General features: G+C 40.7%; 3 protein-coding genes across 4 annotated transcripts; 1 reads left to right on the top strand and 2 right to left on the bottom strand.

Annotated features, from left to right (window-relative positions):
- Positions 1 to 3,095: 3,095 nt before the first annotated feature.
- LOC102717175 (copper transport protein ATX1-like) lies at positions 3,096 to 5,387 on the bottom strand. The gene is made up of 3 exons (XM_006659146.3): positions 5,225 to 5,387; positions 4,284 to 4,359; positions 3,096 to 3,413 (listed from the first exon to the last, which is right to left on the bottom strand). Exons 1-3 carry the CDS (start codon positions 5,231 to 5,233, stop codon positions 3,244 to 3,246), a joined length of 255 nt encoding a protein of 84 aa, XP_006659209.1. The 5' UTR covers positions 5,234 to 5,387; the 3' UTR covers positions 3,096 to 3,243.
- A 1,135-nt stretch (positions 5,388 to 6,522) lies between these two features.
- Positions 6,523 to 9,347, bottom strand: LOC102702032 (histone-lysine N-methyltransferase ASHR2). Of its 2 annotated transcripts, none has more exons than XM_040526837.1 (2): positions 8,099 to 9,347; positions 6,523 to 6,851 (listed from the first exon to the last, which is right to left on the bottom strand). In XM_040526837.1, exon 1 carries the CDS (start codon positions 9,303 to 9,305, stop codon positions 8,142 to 8,144), a length of 1,164 nt encoding a protein of 387 aa, XP_040382771.1. In that variant the 5' UTR covers positions 9,306 to 9,347; the 3' UTR covers positions 6,523 to 6,851; positions 8,099 to 8,141. The 2 variants fall into 2 exon arrangements, with proteins under 2 accessions (XP_040382771.1, XP_015695523.2); XM_015840037.2 differs by having other exon boundaries at positions 8,103 to 9,343.
- A 4,245-nt stretch (positions 9,348 to 13,592) lies between these two features.
- On the top strand, positions 13,593 to 16,228 carry LOC102701749 (equilibrative nucleotide transporter 1-like). The gene is made up of 2 exons (XM_015840263.2): positions 13,593 to 14,276; positions 15,258 to 16,228. Exons 1-2 carry the CDS (start codon positions 13,739 to 13,741, stop codon positions 15,980 to 15,982), a joined length of 1,263 nt encoding a protein of 420 aa, XP_015695749.2. The 5' UTR covers positions 13,593 to 13,738; the 3' UTR covers positions 15,983 to 16,228.
- The last annotated feature ends 4,964 nt before the right edge of the window (positions 16,229 to 21,192 follow it).

Here is a 21,192-nt window from a genome sequence, read left to right as displayed (position 1 = left end):
AATAGAAACAATTGTGTGGTGTAAGAGCATGTTCAGAGGTAAAGTCCAATGTGTACTCTTGTTCAATTCATGTCAGCAAAAATACTCTACTTTATAATGGCACGTAGTCGGGTATAGTTTATTCGTTAATACAATAAAATATTTTTTTATTACACTACTTTCCTTTTTTATCTATATTCCTGCAACAAAATTTCTTTTAATAAATGCTAAGAAATGACTTTAAATTGTTGTCATGCATATCAACGATATTTCTCTCTTTTTCTTTCTCTTTTTTTCACGTCACCAGATTTATTTACGTGACGATTAGTAGAGTCAGGTAACGTAATAAATATGTTTGTATATGCCCTACTGGTACGATTGTCCAACTCACAGGCAGGTCATAAGTCGTGATTTTTTTTCACCCCCTATCACAAAATATCACGTGTTGCATGCCTACAGCTGCGTCAAAAATGATTGAAAGAAGACCCGGAAGAAACGATTGAAGTGGGCCTCATTTGGGATAACGTGTATCATTTTTAAAAAATGGAAACCAACTATTCGGTCACTGTTGAAGGTGAGAGTAGTTCGGATAAAAACGGTCGGGTGTCGGAAATGGTATTATATTTTAATAATATTTTTTAGAAATGTTATCGTCACGGTTGGAAAATTTTTATATTTATGAAAATTTATGAAAATCTAGTAAGCCATAGAAAATAAACGCGAGCTATCATGGTTCTTTTTGTTCTCGTGGTGAAGCACAGACATTATGCTAGTAATAATTCAATTGATATCAAGTTTTTTCTTCATATCCAACTCTATTTTTTCAGTATCTGCACTTCATCCATGTGGGCCTAAGGTGACATAGGGCAATTGCAGGCCGTTCCAAGCCCTAACTAGCAGCCCAACAAGCTCGATAAGGGTTCAGGTTGGGTTAGGGATGGCAATGGGTAAATATCCATCGGGTATTGCTATCCCATACCCATACACACTAATAAAATTTCGTATCATTAAAATACACATACCCGTCATGGGTAAGAAAATTTCTCCATACCCATACCCATTTGGGTAAACCTTACCCATTGGGTTACCCATATACCCGTAAAAGTTCAAAACAATCTAAATATCATATTTTTTATATAGTATATGTATAGACGCTAGATACTTAAGGCATCACATATTTATATAGTGTGGTGGAAAATATATGGATGGTTTAAATACATATAGTTTTAATTAATTAGGCTAGGCTAATATGATATTAGGGCATGACATGCATTTAAACTTGTGGGTATTTATTACCCATGGGTAAATGGCTATGTGGATCATTAGAACGTTTTCATACCCGCGTACCTATCGGGTGAAAGTATTTGCCCAATTACTTATCCACGGGTAATATATTTAGCTCATACTCATACCCTAATGGAGTAAATACCCATCGGGTCGCGGGCCGCGGGTCCCTGTTGCCATCTCTAGATTGGGCATAGAAAACGAAAGCGTCTTTGAGCCTAACGAGGCCCATTCTAAGCCCAACCCAGCCCGCATGTACTATGCAGAAAACATAGGGAACTGAAGAAGCAAGCAGCAGCAGTGACAGATCTAGCCAACAAGATTAGGGGGTCTGAACAAACTAGGTAAAGTTTTAGCCCTCTATCTATTGATCTATGTCATAAAATTTAGGAAGGGTCTTTGTGGGGGCTCTAATAAATTTAACGGGGTAGGAGGGGCTCGAGCCCCCGCTGCCCCATGTTAAATCCGTCCCTGGAAAACAGTATAGATGTTCATCCCTAAATATCTCCTCTCTTTTGGCAACTTTTCAAAGATTCAACTGTACTACCTTTTAATCTTATTTTCTTGGTTTAATTAAAAGGACAGCAGCTGCTCTGCTTTATTCCTGTTTCCATTTTTTCTGCAACCACAATTAAAAGATTTGTTAATTATCATGCATAACCACACAGTTGGTTCCACTCTTTTCTCTACATTGTTCCCAATACTTTGGCTAAACAGGCATCAATGATTAACACTGGCATTTGTGCTCCCAGTTGTAATTAAATCATACAGATCAAAAGCTAGCTTGGTATGCCATACCACTTCATGTTGAGCTGATTTGAGTTGTCCCAGGTATATACCTTCTCAAATACTCGAAAAAAAGATGTATACTAACAGGCAGATACACAGCTAGCTAGAGAGGAATCAATGTCCAGTGATTAGCAGCAATAATTTGATGATAATATCTCACTTTATCAAGCATCAAGTTGCTTCATCCATATAAATTGAGCAAGATATCAACACGGCTAGCTATCAGTTTACTGGTGAGAGTGGGAATCAAACACCTAATTTCTGTTATTCTCATGGCCAAGCAACAGGATCATCAGCTAAAGGTATGCAAATGAACAAAGACGATGATTTAACTACTGACAGTGCATCAAAATTGTCATGTGATTAACCTTACAAAGTTTTTACTAATGTTTCATGTCATGCAGAGGGTTGAGTCGGAGGTGAGTGTCAACTGCTGCGATGGGTGCCGGAGCAAGGTGCTCAAAGCCCTCAACCTCAAAGGTATATATCACGTCCCGATCTTTCAGTTTTTCTTATATTTATAAGCCAAAATTTAAATTTTTAACATTAAATTTAAAGTTGATTTTAAGGTTTTTCATCATAGTTTATTTTTAGCCTTAGAATTTTACATCGCTAGAGACACATATATGAAAATTTTATTCGTAACTTTATTTCTGTTTTTAAATATGTCGTGTTGGGCTTTTTCAATTCGTTTGGCAATGGATGGCATTGTCTGCCGTGGCTGATTCCTGGAGCTTGGCTTTGATTTGATGCTTTGTCGGTGATGCGCAGGCGTGCTGACGACGGAGGTCCACCCGACGGCCGGCAGGGTGGCCGTCGTCGCGACGTGGACGCCAATCGCCTCGTCAAGAGGCTCGCCAGGGTCGGCAAGATCGCCGAGGTGATCGCGCAGTCGCCGCCGGAGGGTGGGAAGAGGAGGCACGACGGCGGCGGATTAAATTAATGCTACTAAAACTAAACAGTTCTCATTGAATTTGATCAAACCGATACTGATTACTGCGTAGGATGCAGGAATACTACGAAGCAAAAAGATGGTACACGTGTGGGAGTAACTAGCTGTATGATATTATTTCCATGTAACTTCAAGTTGACAAATCATAAGAACAGACAATCTCTGTGATCTCACACGTGATGGTTCCACTGGGAAATTGTTACATCAACCTTTACATATCAGATGAGACAAATGGCATTTTAAGATGAAGCAGCAGCAGGCGCAGCCGATTCATTGGTTGCAGGCTTGGCGTCCCAGAACTCTGTCTTTTTGCCTGTCTTTGAAACGGTCTGAAGAACAGCATCTGGTGTAACATTCCCCTTAACAGTGACCTTCTGCTCCTTGATGTCTACGTCGAAGGACTCAACTCCTGAAGCAGCCAGAAGTCCAACTCTATTTAGATCGATATGCTAAAAATATTGTAACGACACTTACAAAGGGGATAGATATGAAGGTTTATCTAATTATTGAAAGATATGAAAGTACATCTAATCATTCGTGCTTCCATTATCTAATAATGCAGAAAAGTGAAAGTCAATAATGCTGATTGCTGAGGTTGGATATGAAAGACAAGCCTTAGCATATTCAAGCAAATGCCTTGGACCAAAAATGTATCAAAGATGGCCAACGAGTGTTTCAATCTGCTTGAAATTAGTTGAATTTATAACTAGCATGCAGGAGAGAACTTTAAAATTATATGTTTGGCAACTATACTCTATAGTTGTGGAACAGAGCTCAAAATTTTATTTACAATACCATCCTACTATAAATTCTCATTTGAATCCTTTAGTTGCTCTCTAACGTGTTTGCTTCAGCATTCCAGGCACCTTAATTTCCTTTTGTATGGTAATGAAGGAAAGCTTCAAAATTGAATAAAAAAGAAATACTACAACACATTACCTTTATGCCTATAACACAGCTGCAGCTATCATTTGACACTAGAAATTCCACAAGATTTCCATTCAATCATAACCCATCTATTTGGCACCAAACTTGATGACAAGAACATAGCTAAAAAACCAGATTTATAAAAATTTTACAGCTGATTGAATTTTAAGAGGACGGCCAGATACCAACAGTCATTTACCAGGATTGATTCAGACTCGGAATTGGCATAAGTTTTACGTACAATGTTGCATTTCACATATTTCATTGTAGAAGTTGCTCACAAAAAGTAAAAAGAAAAAAAAATCTCAACAAACAAAAATTGTTGAGGTCTTGAGGAAGGAATTAAACTAACCTTGCATCTTTCCCAGTACCCGCTTAACAGCTCCAACACAACCTTCACAGGACATGCCAACCCTGAGTACAACAGTCTGCATAATAGACAAAAGTACAAAGGGATCAGATATGTCCTCGTTCCTCAATCATATCTTTCCAATGAACAAACTATAAAGGCACGCAACACAACTCCGAATCTCAAAATCCATCATATTTCTCAACAATGATTTACTGTGATTGAGAACAATTAATGAAAATAAATCTATGCTTCATTCAAGGTACTGCGTTAAAGAAACAAAGTATGCTTATTTGGAAGGGAACTGATAATCAGGCATGAATGCTCTACCACGACTCGTCAGCTCACAGAACATTCAATTAAGATGGCTCATCTAAGGTAGTTAGGTAAGCAGAAGCACAACTATCCGATTGGGGCCTACCGCCTACTCCGCAATCTGGGTCTAGTAACAAGCATCCACGTCAACAGAAAGAAATGTATTACTCGTCTCAACAAGAACATAGAGACTCAAATAAATTCATCATGCTAGTTTCGATCCCACCAGAAATTAGGCTCCAAAACCTGTCCATCAGCTGGGAGTTTGAACGACCGAAAGGTAAACGCAACCCCCTACCGATTCCTCGAGCTATTTCCCCACCAAAACCATCCTGAGCACGATCAGGCAAGCCAAGCCAATACAAGCCAACCACGCGCTAAGAACAACCCCCCTGCGATTGACCCGCAGCAGCAGGGCCATCGGATCAGAACCAGATCCCTAAATCCATCCCACCAACGCAAAGCTAGCAGGCAGCAGCGCGCCTCTCCCTCCCGGATTCCAACCAACTCGGGGCGCAGCGCAAGCAACAACTCCTGATCTACCCCACCATCGATCAATCATTCAATCCTCCTCGCCCTCCCTCACCGACAAGGAGGGGAGGTCCGTCCATGGGGCATCGAATCCGTACCTCAGCCATGGCCGGCGGGGCGAGGCGAGGGGGGAGGCGTCGAGCGGGAAGGAGCTCCGGTGGCGGCTCCGGCGGGGCTGGGCTGGGGGTGGCTTAAATAGGAGTAGGAAATGGAGGCGGACGGTGGCGTCGTTGAACGGGCAAGGGCAACGCAGGCGGCGAGGAGAAGGTGACGACGCGCTTTGATTTTTTCTTTTTCTTCATTTCTTTGAGACCTTTTGGAACCGAGGGTGGATGACAGGTGGGGCCACGGGTGACGCGGGGTGGGTTGGTGGTTCGTGGAGGTGGGGCTGGTTCTAGATTTCCCTTTTTTTTTAAAAAAAATTTCTTTCCCCCTCCGCTGCTGACCATCGGTGTATTTACTAGACGTTTTGGTTATAAGTAGATCATTAATTGATCAATATTTATGTACATAGATTTATTAATATTCATTTTAATTAGTAGGTTTTATAAAGCATTATATTATAAAACGGAGGTAGTGTTTAACTGTATAAAATATGAAATTAGATAGAAAGTCTGCTTAAAAATGAATGATAAGCTCCCTATAGATTCTTTAAAAAAACATAATGTATAGTCTTTCGAAAAGCGTGAGCACAGAAGTTTTAAAAAAAATCTAAGAACCGTTGATGGAGTAAAAGGTAGTAGTCTTATCTTTTCGATTTTACTTACGCTTATAAGTTAAAATTTAAATTTATAATCTTAAATTTTAAGTAGATTTTAGGGTTTTTTTATCATAGTTTATTTTTCAAACTTGGCATCAGAAAACGGTTCAATTGCCACCGTTTTTCACCGCAAGATGCGAACTTGCGACCGGTAATTTTTAAATCGTCATAGTGTTCAATCGCGAGATGTTTCACGAAATGGACTTCGATGGCTTTTTTTTTTCTCTATGAATCTATCCACGTCTATGAATATATCCACGAAATGCCAAAATTTGCACGATAATGTTGATGCTAACATGTGAAAGTGAACGGTGGAAGTACTAACATAAATGATATTTTTAGATCTAATCTTAGAAAAACATGAACAAGTACGAAACGGCACGAGCAGAAATTTAGATCTAATCTTAGAAAAACATGAACAAGTACGAAAAGGCACGAGCAGTGTCAACAACTCATGAATCATGAGAGCCAGCAAGACAAACGCAACCATTGCTCTGTGCCATCCATGCAGTTGGGAATCCTGAACCCTGAAGATCCCAGTTCTCATCTCGGCATTCCAGAAGTATGAACAAACAATTGCGCAAGTTGCTTGAATACAAGTATAATTCAAATGAAAAGAGATTGCAATGGCATACATTCAACTACACCATGGCATGACTTTATGACAACACTGAATGGTTCGAGTGCCACAGGAGATTCAGCTTCTGACTACATAAATTACGCACGTCTAACTCACCAAGGATGATACAGGAGGATTAGATAGAACAAGCAGGACTCCATGAAGCGGATATATTTCATTCATACATTGCTGAGTACAACGAGGATTGCCTGTTCAACATTCAGTCAACCAATAGTGTTCATACATCGCTCCATATTTAGGTGTATAATAAAGCTATCGTTCGTCAAAACTCCGACCAGCTACAGGAAAGTACTCACAAGTCCCACCACCAAAGTTTTATGAGCTCCTGCAAGGTAACAACTCATATTGTCAGATAATAACACCGAAAAATGTTCAAAATTGGTCCGAACGACTGAACCTATGTAGAATCAATCACATGCCCAACATAGTTTGTTTATCGCACAACATTATACTCTGGATTTGCAATCTAACTGGCAGCTTCAATTTGGCTGGGCACAAGCCTCTCCAGTTTCCTTTTTTTTTTCTGAACGAATAAGCCAGGCTGTACAATGTACACCTACCCCAATCATTTAGATCCATTCGAGTAAAAGAAAGATATGAAAAAGGAGGTTAGGGTTAACCAAAATCTGGAGCTCATGACCAAGCTAACCGGTGTCTTAGTGATCTATTGCTTTAGAAATTGGAGCTGGAACTATATGGCCAAAACAACAATTTTCTTTTTGAACAGAAAAAATCCAGTTGACTACTATGCCAGGCCTTCTCGACCCTAGGACGCGTTCGCCCCAGCCAATAAGTTAACTTAAGAAAGTTGTTTTAAAAAATCATATTAATCTATTTTATATTTTTTAATAATTAATAATTAATTAATCATGTACTAATCTATTACTATGTTTTACGTGCCGGGTAAGTTAACTTATCCCCCTTCTACCGAACACGGCCCTAGTCCCACAACCTCCCAGGAAAATATTGTGACCTTACACATTTCAGCAAAAGTTATCTCATGACCAAGATTCTAGTGAAATGGTATTAAAGTCTCTTCGGAGACTCAATTTGGTTGCAACAAACCAGAAGATTAATCCACAAATACTACTAGAAGAATATACAACTGAACAAATGTAGCAGCGGTGATGGAGGTTGGTGACAGTAGAAATGGTTCTGGTGGCTTTCACACATATTTGTGCGATAACAGAATTATATTCAATATAAAGCCGTCACCAAGTGAGGATCTTAACGTCCAATTTGACAATTTCACGGTACTACTAATCCAAGTGTGGAAGCTTGCTACAAGATCCAACAAGGCATAAAACCATAAGAACGATCCCCCACAGAAACAACATCCTAATTAACAAAAGAAGATATACAACAAATTGTTGCAAGTAGGTTAGCATTTTAGCTCAGTGAAATATTTCCTCATATTCTGGTCAAAAAAAAAATCTTTCCTCACATGCTCTACGCATCAGCAAACGCTCATATACTAAACATTATGACATTATGGTATTGGATCGTATTAATGTACTGCATCAAACAAAATAACAAAACCAATAACAACAATGGCAGGAAAGGAGTGCTTACCCACCAAAGAAGCAGCAAGCAGAATGGTTATGCTCAGCTCATCCTAATCAGCCATGCTGGAATCACCACCATCAGGCGCATCAATTTCATCTTCATTCTTCAGATTCCCACAGACATTGCACTCAAACACATGGGACGGCTCACCATTCGGCAAAGGCGGCAGTGGTGCAAGCATGCCACAGCAGTCACCATTGTTACACAGATACCTTACAAAGAAGTAAGCGTGTGGGAAATCATCTTCGCCATCGCTACTTCCACCCCCCTCCTCTTGCTCCATCCCATCGTCATCAGCACCATCTCCACCACACTCCTCTCTCTCCTCTTCCATGGTGTCATCGCCATCGCCACCTTCATTATCATCATCTAGCTTCCACTTGCTCTCCACCTGACACCGCTCACACTCGCATTGGAATCCATAGTCCTCCAGCAGCTTGCGCTGCCGATCCTTGTATTGCCAATTGGCCGCGAAATAGCTGATGCACACCTCTCTCCCCTCAGTGATATCATGAAGTGCTCTCACCACAATGCCAGTGTTCCCCGGCCCCGGCCTATCGGTGTAATCGAAATGGCAAGCATTAGGCAGGCAGTCATGGTTGAGCAGCGACGCCCGCGGGTACACCGCGTAGGCCCTGGCCTTCCGGAGCTCCTGCGGCACCTCGGGGCGGTAGGGCTCCATGATGGAGAAGCTGTTGGTCCGGTCCCTGGCTAGGAGCGCCGGCGTGAGGTCCGGCGAGAACCCTGGGGGCAGCATGTGCGGCGGCACCAGCGCCGCCACCGTGGCGTGCAGGCTTGCCGGGTCCTGGTCGGTCGGGGGCGGCGTCGCGGCGGAGAGGGAGAGGAGCACGCGGAGGGACGTGTCCGGGAGGGAGTAGGCGGAGAGGAGGAAGAGGAGCGGGTCCTGGTGCGGCTCGGCGGCGGACGCGAGGTTCCCGCCGGAGAGCGCCGCGCAGAGGAGGCGCGGGTGGGAGGCCGCGGCGCAGGACGGGGAGCAGAATCCAGCGGCGCGGCAGGAAGGGCATGGCGAGGCGGGGGCCGAGAGGGAGCGGAAGCAGGCGGCGCAGAAGGAGGCGAGGGAGGCGAGCGACGCCGGGTAGAGCAGCAGCGGCTGCTCCGTGAGGATGACCTCCCCCTCCCGGATGCCGCGCGCCGCCACGAGCCCGCGCCCGCGTCCGGGGAGATCGGCCGCCCGTAGCGCGTCGCCGGCCATGGCTGAGCTTCTCCCGCGTCTCACTCCCGGCGGCGGCGGAGGGAGAAGCCGAAGGGTTTTGGGGTTAAAAGTTCCAAAAAAAAAAAAAAAAGGAAAACCCGTCTGCTTCATGGGCCGTAGAGATGCATGGGCCTTTCATGGGCTTGGGCTGGAAAAATGGGCCCAGATTTACGTATCAAGAGATACATTTTTTACGAGTTTTTTGAATTTTGAATTTTATTTATTAAATAATTTACAAATTTAATGTTGTATTTAAAAAATTCACAGAACTAACCTAGGCAGGAGGGAGGGCGGCAGGAGGTTAGTTCTGTGAATTTTTAACATGAAAAATTGAATTTGTAAATTATTAATAAATAAAATAAAAAACAAAAAATCCATTTTTCACAGCACTTGAGAGTTGACGAAGCGAAGCGAAGAGATGCAAACAAAGCGCACGTGGAGAGGACAATGTTTCGTGCACGCCACATTTACAAATCGTCTTTTGTTCTTCAGCTTTAGTTATTAAAAATAAATGAGATTCTGTGATCATTACGTGCAGGATTAGTTATAGTTTTACGGAGTATTTAATTCGCTTGAGTTTCCCTCACCCGAACATATACTTCCAACTTCAAGTACCAGAGCACATGGGTTACGTTAACACGGACGGTATCCTCTGCAGTTGCATCTACTGTAGAGGTGAATGTAGAGGTGAACCGTGCAATGCATTTTCACTAGTTTTTAATCATTGGATTAGAAATGGATATAGTACTACTACAATGATTGTATGTACCTAAAACACTGTAGCCACAGTATTTGTGTTTTATAGAATTTTTCTACTGTGCAACTCACATGATTCTCTGTATTACAGCAGAGGATCCGGACCCCTCCCAGATACTAGTCAAGGTGATATCGTGGCGTGGAATGCTCCCTGTACTTCATATTATAATTTATTTTAGATTTTTTTATAAGTTAAAATATTTTTAAGTTTGATTAGATTTATATAAAAATATACTAACATATATAACACCAAATTAGTTTAATTAAATCTAAATTAAATTGGATAGTATACTTTGTTAAACTTAAACATGTTTGATCCGAGATAAATTTAAAGTAAATTATAATATAAAACGGAGGGATAAATACTAAATGGTTTCTGCCCCAACACACCAGCCTCCCTCCTTGCCTCCTCTGTCTGTTTCAAGTTTCAACCTCTCGTCATCCATTTCATTTATATTTTTTTCTATTTCTATTTTTTATTAATTCTACATTTCAATTAAGCCCAAAGTTTATAATAGGGAAAATTTAACTATTTGTCACCATTAAAAACAGCTACTCTTGAGATGCCACTATTAGCTTACATTTTAATTTTTTGCCATAGGACAGAGTAGGTTTGCTAATGTTTTGCCAATTGTACATATGTGGTAGCTGAACAGGACATGCCAACATGGATAGTATGGAGGAAATGTCACTTTTGTCCATCCTGTGAAAAACTAAGTGTAGAACAAACCCTACTGTACTGTTGCATTATGTGTATTATTATGGGGTCCGGTTCCTCTGCAGTAATGCAGAGGAACACTGTTTATGTGAGTAGCACAGTGATTTAATGTCATGAATAGTATCGTAGCAACAGTAATTTTGAAACACTATTTATTACTGTAGTAAATACTATAGCGCTAGATCTCATCCATCTATTTTGATCCAACGGTCACGAGATATACCAAATTCATGTTATTGTTGCTCTCTGCAGTAGCAACATGCTACTGCAGAGAGGATCTCAGTCCATTATTACGTGGTATGCTATATGACCTTATGAACTTGCTAGTCACTGTACTGTATACGATCTAGTTAGAGCTATGAACTTTTGGCGGTAAAATACATAGTAATAGATTAGTACATGATTAATTAATTATTAATTATAAAAAATATAAAATAAATTAATATAAATTTTTAAGTAATTTTTCTATAGAAAATTTTCATAAAAATACATCATTTAACAGTTTAGTAAGCATGCACGCAAAACACAAGGGAATCTAGGTTAGATACGAAGACGGCCTAAGACCTTTCTATGAATGCCCTACTGTTTGGCATTATGATTTTTGATGATGAATTGTATGCTATACCGAAGCATTTTAGTTGGTGGCTATTATTTATATATGGGTTAGAGATCTAGTTATTATGCATATATATATATATGGCAAACTTAAACTGAGGAAATTGATGATTGTTATTTATTTATGGATTAAAGAGTTGTTACTGTGCACGTATATATATGTTCATTTTGTCAGCTATATATCGCTGTAAAAATACCGAAACAATTAGTTTTGTATCTTATGAAACACAAAATAGTGCTAGGGGCAAAAGAGACATTTCGCCCATGCCTTCCAAGCTGACATGTCATTCCAGGCTGTCACATATGCACAATTGGCAAAAAATTAGCAAATCTTCTCTTGCCTGTGGCAAAAAATTAAGATGTAAGATAATTGTGGCATCTCAAGAGTAGCTGTTTTTAACGGTGGCGAATATTTAAATTTCCCTATTTATATGGGTCACTAGATTCGCACATATATATGAAGGTCCCTGGTGGGATATCTATACCGAATAAAACCGCCAATCGCAATATGTATTGCATAAAACTCAAGAGATCACTCTATGATATTAAACAGTTGGGCAGAACGTGGTACAGCCGACAAAGCGAGTACCTTTTGCTAAAGGGTTACTCAAATAATGATGATTGCCCATGTGTCTTCACAAAAAGATCCTCTATAGGATTGTGTATTATATCAGTGTATGTAGATGATTTAAATATCATTGGACACACACAAGATATTGATGATGCCCGCAACCATCTAAAGACGGAGTTTGAGATAAAGGATTTGGATAAAACCAAATTTTGCTTAGATTTACAAATCGAGCACCTTCACTCATGAATTTTGGTGCATCAATATGTCTATGTCCAGAAATTATTGGAGAAATTCAATATGGACAAAGTGTATCCAAACAAAACCCCCATGGTTGTTCTATCTCTCGATAAATAAAAGGATATTTTTCGACTGTGGGAGGAAGGAGAAGAGATATTAGAACAGAAATATCCTTATCTCAATCTCATTGGAGCACTCATGTATCTTACAAATGTACCATGCCTGATATTGCATTTGCAGTGAATCTATTAGCAAGACATAGTGCTGCCCCAACAAAGCGTCATTGGAGCGGAGGAAAACAAATTCTTAGGTACCTAAATGACACTAAGGATCTTGGTTTATTCTTTCGGAACACTGATGATCCCAGCTTAGTTGGATACACTGGTGCTAGCTATATATCTGATTCCCACAATGCCAAATTACAGACATGCTTTGTGTTCCTTCATGGAGGAACTACAATATCGTGGAAGTCATCTAAATAAACATTAGTGGCTACATTCACAAATCATTATGAAATCATCGTATTATATGAGACATGTAAATGCGTGTGGCTTCGCAGAATGATCCACCACATTGAACAATCTTGTGGTATTGGCTCCTCGGAATTACCTACCATTAATGCCGCTTGTATCACACAAATCAAACATGTTACATCAAGAGCAATATCACCAAACATATTGCTACCAAGTTGTTTTATCCCCATGAGCTTCAGCAAAATGGAGAAATAAATATCTTGCAAACAAAGTCTTGCGATAATTTGACAGATCTTTTTACCAAGTCCCTACCTACTTCTTTATTCGAGAAATGTGTTAAGGGCATTGGTCGGCTCAGAGACTTACAAGCTTTAGGGGGAGACTCTCTGAACGGTGTAACTTGTTAAACGCGTTACATTGTACTCTTTTCTTTTATGACTTTTTAACCGTCACTTTTTCTCGTACAAAGTTTTTTAATGAGGCAATGGTTGATGTAAACATATGCCCTATCTCATTTTCTTCTCACCAAGTTTCTTTCCTAAAGATAGAAAAAACATAGATTAATCTTTCAAAGCTTGCATGTATAATTTTTAAAGAACGCGTCGATCTCCAGGACTCGATCAAAATGGGAGTGTTACACAACATATTTGATTAAGTCTAGGCATCCAATGGCTATGGTTAATTCCCCTCATGCCAACTCATGAATTGTCTTCGTGCAAGGGATTAAACTAACCTAATAGTAGCTCATAATATAATATGCTTTCATGCAAAGGAATCAACCAGCCATCAACAAAACATTAAATCACTCATATTTATATGTATTGATATGTATTGATGATGTTTTATGTACGTGTAATAACCACGATTAATAGTTTGAAAATCTCCCTATATAACACAAGTCTCACTGTTCAGGTCTCTGCGTTTTTGTCAAAATCTTGAGAGGAAGGAGCAAAGCGGGAGGTCAAGGAAATCAGTTAAGTCCACCCCCACCCATCCAACCAACCCAAGATCCCCCCACCCAAATCCACCTCCCCCTCCCTCTCCGTCTCCGGCGGCGGCGGCGATGGCCGGCGGCGAGTACACCCCGGCCGACGCGGAGGCGGACCTCCTGCTCCCGCCGCCGGCGGGGGCGGCGGAGGAGCTGGCCCCCCCGCCGCCGGACACGCTGGGGATCGCGTACGCCATCTTCTTCACCCTCGGCACCGGCTTCCTCCTCCCGTGGAACGCCTTCATCACCGCCGTCGACTACTTCTCCTACCTCTACCCGGGCGCCCCCGTCGACCGCGTCTTCTCCGTCTCCTACATGCTCGCCGGCTTCCTCGCGCTCCTCCTCATCGTGCTCTGCTTCTCCAAGTCCAGCGCCCCGGCCAGGATCAACACGGGCCTCGCGCTCTTCACGGCCTCGCTCCTCGTCGTCCCCGTCATGGACGCCGCCTACGTCAGGGGGGTGCCCCGCCTGTACGCCGCGTTCGACGTCACCGTTGCTGCCACGGTGGTGTGCGGCGTCGCCGATGCGCTCGTGCAGGGCGGGGTCGTCGGCTTCGCTGGCGAGCTCCCCAAGCGGTACATGCAGGCTGTCCTCGCTGGAACCGCAGTCTCAGGTAATGCGCTCCGATTTCTTCGATTCTTGTTGGGTTGAAATTGTTCGCTTAGAAAAATCTTGAACACATCCCTTCAGACATCATTCAGTTCACATTTAGAGCTGTCGAATTCATAGCGATTTTCTGAAAAGAAAAGTGAATCTGAATTTAGTCAAAATGGTCAGTTGTCTTGGTACAGTTGAGTCCTGTAATGGTTGAATAGTTCCCCTAAAATTAGTTAACAGGTCCATTCACAAATCAGGTCCTGTTTGTTTCCATTCTAGATTATTGTAATCTAGATTGTTGAGCCAAAAAACTGAAGTAGATAATGGATGGCAAGGTGGGTAGATACTTTAAAGATCTTTAGCCACCCAATAATCTGAAAAAAAAAACACCCTTTGAGAAGCTTACTATATTATAGTAATCAATATAGTAATTTGGGCTCTAAGTTATAATAATCTATCACAATAATCTACTTGTTTGTTTTAGATTATTTTTAATAATTCAGATTACAATAATCCTAAGCATAAATAAACAAGGCCTGGATCACTCGGCTTGACATTCAGAACTGTCAAATTCAGGGTGATCTCCTACCATTTTTCTCTGATATGTATTTAGTCAAAATGGTTAATTGTCATTTGTCAACTAAAAATGTGAGTTGAGAAATTAAGGCAGGGTATATATGTTCATTATGGGGCCAATGTAATGCATAAACAAGGTCATTTGAAGTTAGTAGTCAAAAAACAACCACTGGCCATGTGGGTTTAAATCCATCAAATTAAGGTCCGACCTGTGCCAGTGGGCTACTTGCAAACTTTATATGTCCTAGTGAGCAAATTGCAAATGCAGGAATTTCGAGAACCAAAAGTCAATCTGGAAACCCACCAGCACCTTACCAATCCGCTTAGACGTTGCAATGCAGATTGTTATGATGTTTGTTTTGATGGATGGATGTTGATGCAAGATACACTGTGGCATGGTTCTCTATATTGGATTTTGCAGGTGTACTTGTCTCGGCATTGAGGGTAATCACCAAAGGAGTATATCCACAAGACAGCCATGGATTAAGGAAGAGCGCAATCCTCTACTTCGTTGTTAGCATTGTTGTCATGATCATCTGCATAGTGTGCTATAATGTGGCCGGCAAGCTTCCTATTGTCTTGTACTACAAGAACATCAAGAAGAGGGCTCAGAAGGCAGAGGAGGATGGTGGCATGTCTGGATCATCCTGGAGGTCAACCTTGTGGAGCATTGTTGGGAGAGTGAAATGGCATGGGATAGGGATAGCTTTCATCTATGGAATCACTCTCTCCATATTTCCAGGATACATCACAGAGGATGTGCACTCTGAGGCGCTCAAGGACTGGTACCCCATCATACTCATCACTGCCTACAACGTGTTCGATCTTATTGGCAAGTCGCTGCCTGCCTTCTACTTCCTCGAGAATGCCAATGTTGCTATCACGGGGTCATTTGCAAGGCTCCTGTTTTACCCTCTCTTCTATGGCTGCCTCCATGGACCCAGCTTCTTCCGCACCGAGATCCCGGTCACCATCCTGACATGTCTTCTTGGACTCACCAATGGATACCTGACCTGCATCCTTATAAGCCTTGCACCCAAGGCTGTGCCAATTCAACACTCCGAGACAGCCGGTATAGTCATAACGCTGTTCCTTGTCACTGGGCTGGTCTCTGGTTCATTTGTTTCTTGGTTTTGGGTCATTTGATGGTTCTAGTCCCACCATTCTGTCTATCCATGCCATTGTATCATAGTGCAATGCTCAATTTCACTTTTTTACCTGCTTATTTACGCACCAAACGGCCAAGGGTATGTAATTTGTTAGTGTAAGCCAGACATTACTGGTCCTGATACCTGTAATTTGCTATTCATGGAATGCAATCCACTGCCATGTTAACTTTCCCAGCTCACATGAAAATTCTTGTTGTTTTTTATGAATTTTCACCATGGTAATTCCACGCATGTTTACCACTTTCTGTACTAATCATGGACGTTTCTACTTTCTACAGAAGTCAAAAGATAACTTAGGCCCTATTCTATACAGATTATCACGGGCAGGCTTTCTATTCTCTTAAACGGTACGATTTTTGTGAGAGTTTTGTTCATCAGCATTACTTGGATAACTCTTCTAAATCAATTTATTAACTTTTTAATATTTTATTTATTTATTTTAACGTTTTCACTCATAATCCATCTTCCATCAACACTTCAGAACACATGGTAACAATTACAGATATGGTTCTAACCTGAATATAAATGCCAATGGAGAATTTCGATAGAAGACAATGGACACAGCTTGATTGCTGTCTGTCGGGTTCATATCTCACAAATAAATTCGAGTTTGATTTGAAAATTCTGTATTATTGTATCCAGTCTCCACCGCAGTCGCCTCCGGCTCGTCAGTCACCATGTCTTTGCTTCTAGTAATAAATACTGGAGTATGTTTTTTGTTACATTAATAAGCCCAAATGCAAAATACCAGAGACGAGAATGGCGTGCTTCATTCTTCTTCCCCATCGCCCAGGACATAGCCTGAATTGTGATTGACGGCCGGAAATAGTTGGGCTATTTGGGCCAACTGGCCTTATTTCTTTCTTTTCCTGCTTAACGTTTTTATTTTTTATTTTGTTGCAATATTGTGAAGTAACACATAAAAATAATGATCTCATATACACCAATACATTTTTTATATATAATGGACTACATATAAGTTGTCTTATAGAAGTTTCAAGATTTTTGGAACTGAATTACTATTTTCTAAATGTTAAATGAATTTCTACAAGGTTATCAAAATTAATTCAAAATTGAACTACGGGTGCAACTAATAGGATACCAAAAAAATACGAAATATTATATTAAGGCTCATACTTTCCATTATAACCCATGTCATGCAAATAGATGAGAAATTAAATTGTCTTCTATGCACAATTCAAACTTTTATATCCAAATTACCACACAATAATTACAATAATATCTAAATTTTGTTAAAAAGTTCTACAAATTTACATGACACCAAATTTTTGTCCATAAGCCTATCAAAAAAACTTACATGGTTCTAATAAAGTGACACCAGAAATTCTTTACAAATGGATACATTTGTGACATCATTTCCTACAACTCAACTCAATCTTTGAGATTTGAATACTTCATAATACTTTTGGACTCGTATGCACCTCAAATTTGGACACAATATTATGTTTAATATAATAATAGAGAATATGAACTTATATTTGCAATTGTTATGCCAAAAATATATTTTTCTATTATTCACTTAACTGGAAGAAAACAACCCATTTGAAAAAGGTCTAAGAAATAGTAATTAACATAAAAAATACAATTAAATGAAAGATCATGATTTTATAAAAAATAGAAAAAAAATAACCATTAGATTTTGAGTTATTATGAGGAAGAAATAACAACTACAAATTTTAATTACAGAATAAAAGAAAAGGATGAATGATATATGTGTGTTCTTCATGGGATGAAGGTGGGCCCTACTCATTAGCGGGGGGGGGGGGGGGGGGGGGGGGGGTTGAACCGACTGGGCCAAAGAGATGAAGAGAGAAGATGGGCCGAAGGTGGGCCGAAGGGGAGAAAGAAATTTTAGCCCATAAAAGAAGAAATTAGAAAAATGGAGAGGGGGAAGATGTGGGCTACCATACCAGGCTAGGTAGGCCTAAAAGGAATTTTTGGAATTTTTAATTTTATTTATTAAATTATTTACCATTTTAATTTTGCGAATAAAAAAATCACAGAAATAGCCTCCTCCCGCCCTCCTAGAGGGCGGAATGCTGACGTGGCGCACGGCGTGGCGCCGGGGAGGAACGGCCGTTAGGGCCAGGGGGCAGATTTTTGCACCAAGCCCCCTTCCACCCTTACGGAGGGTGGGAAGGAGGTAAGTGCAAATTTGCCGACGCGCCAGCGGGGGAGGGGGGAAGGGGCCTGGCCATTTTGCAGACGGCCTATATAAGGCCGCCAGCCCCCTTCCCCCTCCTCATTTCTCCCCTTCCCACTTCACTCACTCAGAGTTGAGGGGAGGGCTCTAGAGCGGCGAAGCCCTGCTGAAATTTCTCGGTGGACTACAGTAAATTTTTGAAATATTTGTTATGTTCAATAAATGTTGTTTATTTAGCAATTGTATTATATTGTTGGAAAAAATTCATTTAGAGTGTATAATTAAGATATTTTGTAGTACATAATTACTGTTGTCAATGTATGATTTAGTAGTTGATCACTGATTTAGCGATGATATAATTTAGTCCGTATGTAATGTATTGATACGGTATGGTAAACAAATTTAATTAGTACATAATTAATGTAGTCATTGGGTAATTTAGTTAGTAAAAGTGTATTTGTAGTGTACAATATAGAAAATTTTTTATTGCATAATTGATTTAGCGATGGTACAACTTAGTAATGGTATAACTTAGTGAGAACTAAAATGATCTATAAGTAAGACATAATTACGTCAAATGGAAAATAAAAGTAGTTTATGTTGTAGTTAAGGACACTGCTAAGCATATTTAAGTTAATGTAAAGGTAAAGTTTTTTGTTGTTGTTAGCATCTTCTTACTATTGCCTCTTACGTAATTAAAATACAATGATTGCTTGTTGGTACCGGAGTATTGACATTAGAAGTTAAATATGATTTATCGCTTATAGGTAAAATATAATCAAACCTACAATCAAATATTGCGTGGACTTATTATTGTGAAAAATTAATGATATAGTTTCAGAGAATAGTGTGCACTGGCAAGTTAATGTAAGTTAAATTTGAATCTAAAAAAAAACAATGTAGTTGAAAATATAGTTACAGGTAGGATGTAATGTAGTACAATATCATTCGTACGAACAATATGTATTCATAAGAACACTAAAATGAGTGTCGTAAAAGATGTGTTGAAAAAACAGTGCATTTCCGTTGTAGGTATGGCCAATATAGTGCAGTTTTGACTGTACTATGGAGAAGGAAATGTCATGTATGGTCCATATGGAGTAGATCTTACTCAATTCAAATGCACCGTTAAGGGCATTGATAGACCTCTTGAAAGGACATTTGGTGCTATTCACAATTGGTTAATGAGGGGATTTCGATACGACCCAGAAACACAAGATATAACCTTGTCAGTGGTAATAAGCCGGGTAGAAGAAGGTAATATTAAGGAATTGATGCCGGTGACCTCGACAGAGACATGGAGATCGTATATGCAAAATGCAATGCAACGAGGATGGCCACCCGTCATCCACATTGCAGTGTGTAACAAGGTGGGAACTCAGACAATGAGTACCCAAGAGCAGGAGAGACCAAGTTGTAGAGGAGATGAACCTGAATCCGGTAGTGAAGGTGAAGGGGAGGAAGGAGAAGACAGGGGTCTAACTGGAGCAGCGGATGAAGGGGAGGTGCATCCTGAAATAGTTGAGGCTATGGAAAGGGAAGACTCTGAGAATGAGAGGGTTGATGATGAGGACTCGACATATGAAGAATGTGCTGATGTGTACCCATCAGAATGGTCGAATGAGGATTTTTTTGGTCTCCAAATCAGAGAAGGGCACCATGTGCCTTGGGAGTACAAGGATAATGAGGTCATACAAGGGGCAAGGTATCGGGACAAGGAGGATTTGACAGAGGCAGTTAAGTAGTGGGCAATATCATTACGAAGAGAGTACTAGGTTGTGAAGTCAAGCAAGTCATTGTATGAAGTGAAGTGTGGACAGTCAGATAATGGTTGTGCATGGAGGGTACATGCTTACAAGGGTAAATGGAAGGATTACTAGGATGTCTCCATTGTGACCAGACACAATTATCATGTTCCAGGTGTTGAGAAGTATCATAGGAACATGACATCTGCATTCATTGCCGCTGAAATGTATGGGGCTATTGTGAACAACCTAGGGTATGAACCAAAGTCAATTATTCGACACATCGAAGAGGAGTACAAGTATACAATCTCATATTCGAAGGCTTGGAGGGCAAAGCAGAAGATTATTGAGCGTCGGTTTGGTACGTTCAAAGCTTCATATGATAATCTTCCAAAACTCCTAGCTGTCATTTTACAGAGAAATCCGGGAAGCTTCTATGATATCAAATCCTTTCCTTCGACTCTAAATCCGCTTTAGGTTGTGCTTCAACGTGTGTTCTTCTCACTGAGTGCATGTATGTTTGCATTTGTCGGCCCATACTTTGCATCGATGGTACATTTCTTACTGGGGAGTACAGAGGTCAAATCTTGACCGCAATCGGTGTGGACAGTAACAATCAGGTGGTACCAGTGGCATTTGCATTTGTTGAGAGTGAGAACACCGATAGTTGGTACTAGTTTCTGAAGCGCGTCAAGGATGCGGTTGTTCGGATGTGGCCTGGTGTTTGCCTTATTCATAATCGGCATGCGGGCCTCCTTCGTGCTATTGAGTTGTTGAGAGATGGAAGCCTGGAGGAGGGTTTGGCGCCACAATGGCCAGATGTGGAAAGTAGGTGGTGCATGTGACACATGGGTGCTAACTTCTACCGTCAATTCAAGAACAAGCAACTTATGGATATGTTTAAGAGGCTTTGTGCGCAGAATCAAGAAAAAAAGTTCAATGAACTATGGAGAAAGTTAGATGAGCTTACAACGAAATACAGTTCAGAACAGTCAACAAGGCCAGTACCTACTAGAGATGAAGCGCCGCAAGCCTTAGGTGCACTACCCGGTGATGGACCTACCATCAGAAGAAGACGTGCAAATGGCATTAGAAAGTTCTCACATTGGATAGAGAATGAACCTAAAGAGAAATGGTCCTTATTCCATGACCGAGATGGGGCTAGGTATGAGATAATGACGACAAATCTAGCAGAGGTGTACAATTGGGTGATGCGGGCTGTGAGAGGTCTACCGCTTGTTGCAATCGTTGAGTTCATAATGCACGGGAGTTACAAAT

This window comes from Oryza brachyantha, chromosome 8 (assembly GCF_000231095.2).
Source record: "Oryza brachyantha chromosome 8, ObraRS2, whole genome shotgun sequence".
Lineage (NCBI taxonomy): Eukaryota > Viridiplantae > Streptophyta > Magnoliopsida > Poales > Poaceae > Oryza > Oryza brachyantha.
The sequence above is the reverse complement of the archived record's forward strand: the minus strand, read 5'-3'. Positions and strand labels throughout refer to the sequence as shown.

What these genes read in the sequence shown, in the direction of transcription:
- LOC102717175 (XM_006659146.3), bottom strand. An exon ending in GGTACTGGGAAAGATGCAAG is followed by an intron (nt 3,414 to 4,283) that starts GTTAGTTTAATT and finishes TGGCTGCTTCAG; the next exon opens with GAGTTGAGTCCTTCGACGTA.
- LOC102702032 (XM_040526837.1), bottom strand. Translation starts at nt 9,305, where the DNA reads ATGGCCGGCGACGCGCTACGGGCGGCCGATCTCCCCGGACGCGGGCGC.
- LOC102701749 (XM_015840263.2), top strand. Translation starts at nt 13,739, where the DNA reads ATGGCCGGCGGCGAGTACACCCCGGCCGACGCGGAGGCGGACCTCCTG. An exon ending in CGCTGGAACCGCAGTCTCAG is followed by an intron (nt 14,277 to 15,257) that starts GTAATGCGCTCC and finishes TGGATTTTGCAG; the next exon opens with GTGTACTTGTCTCGGCATTG.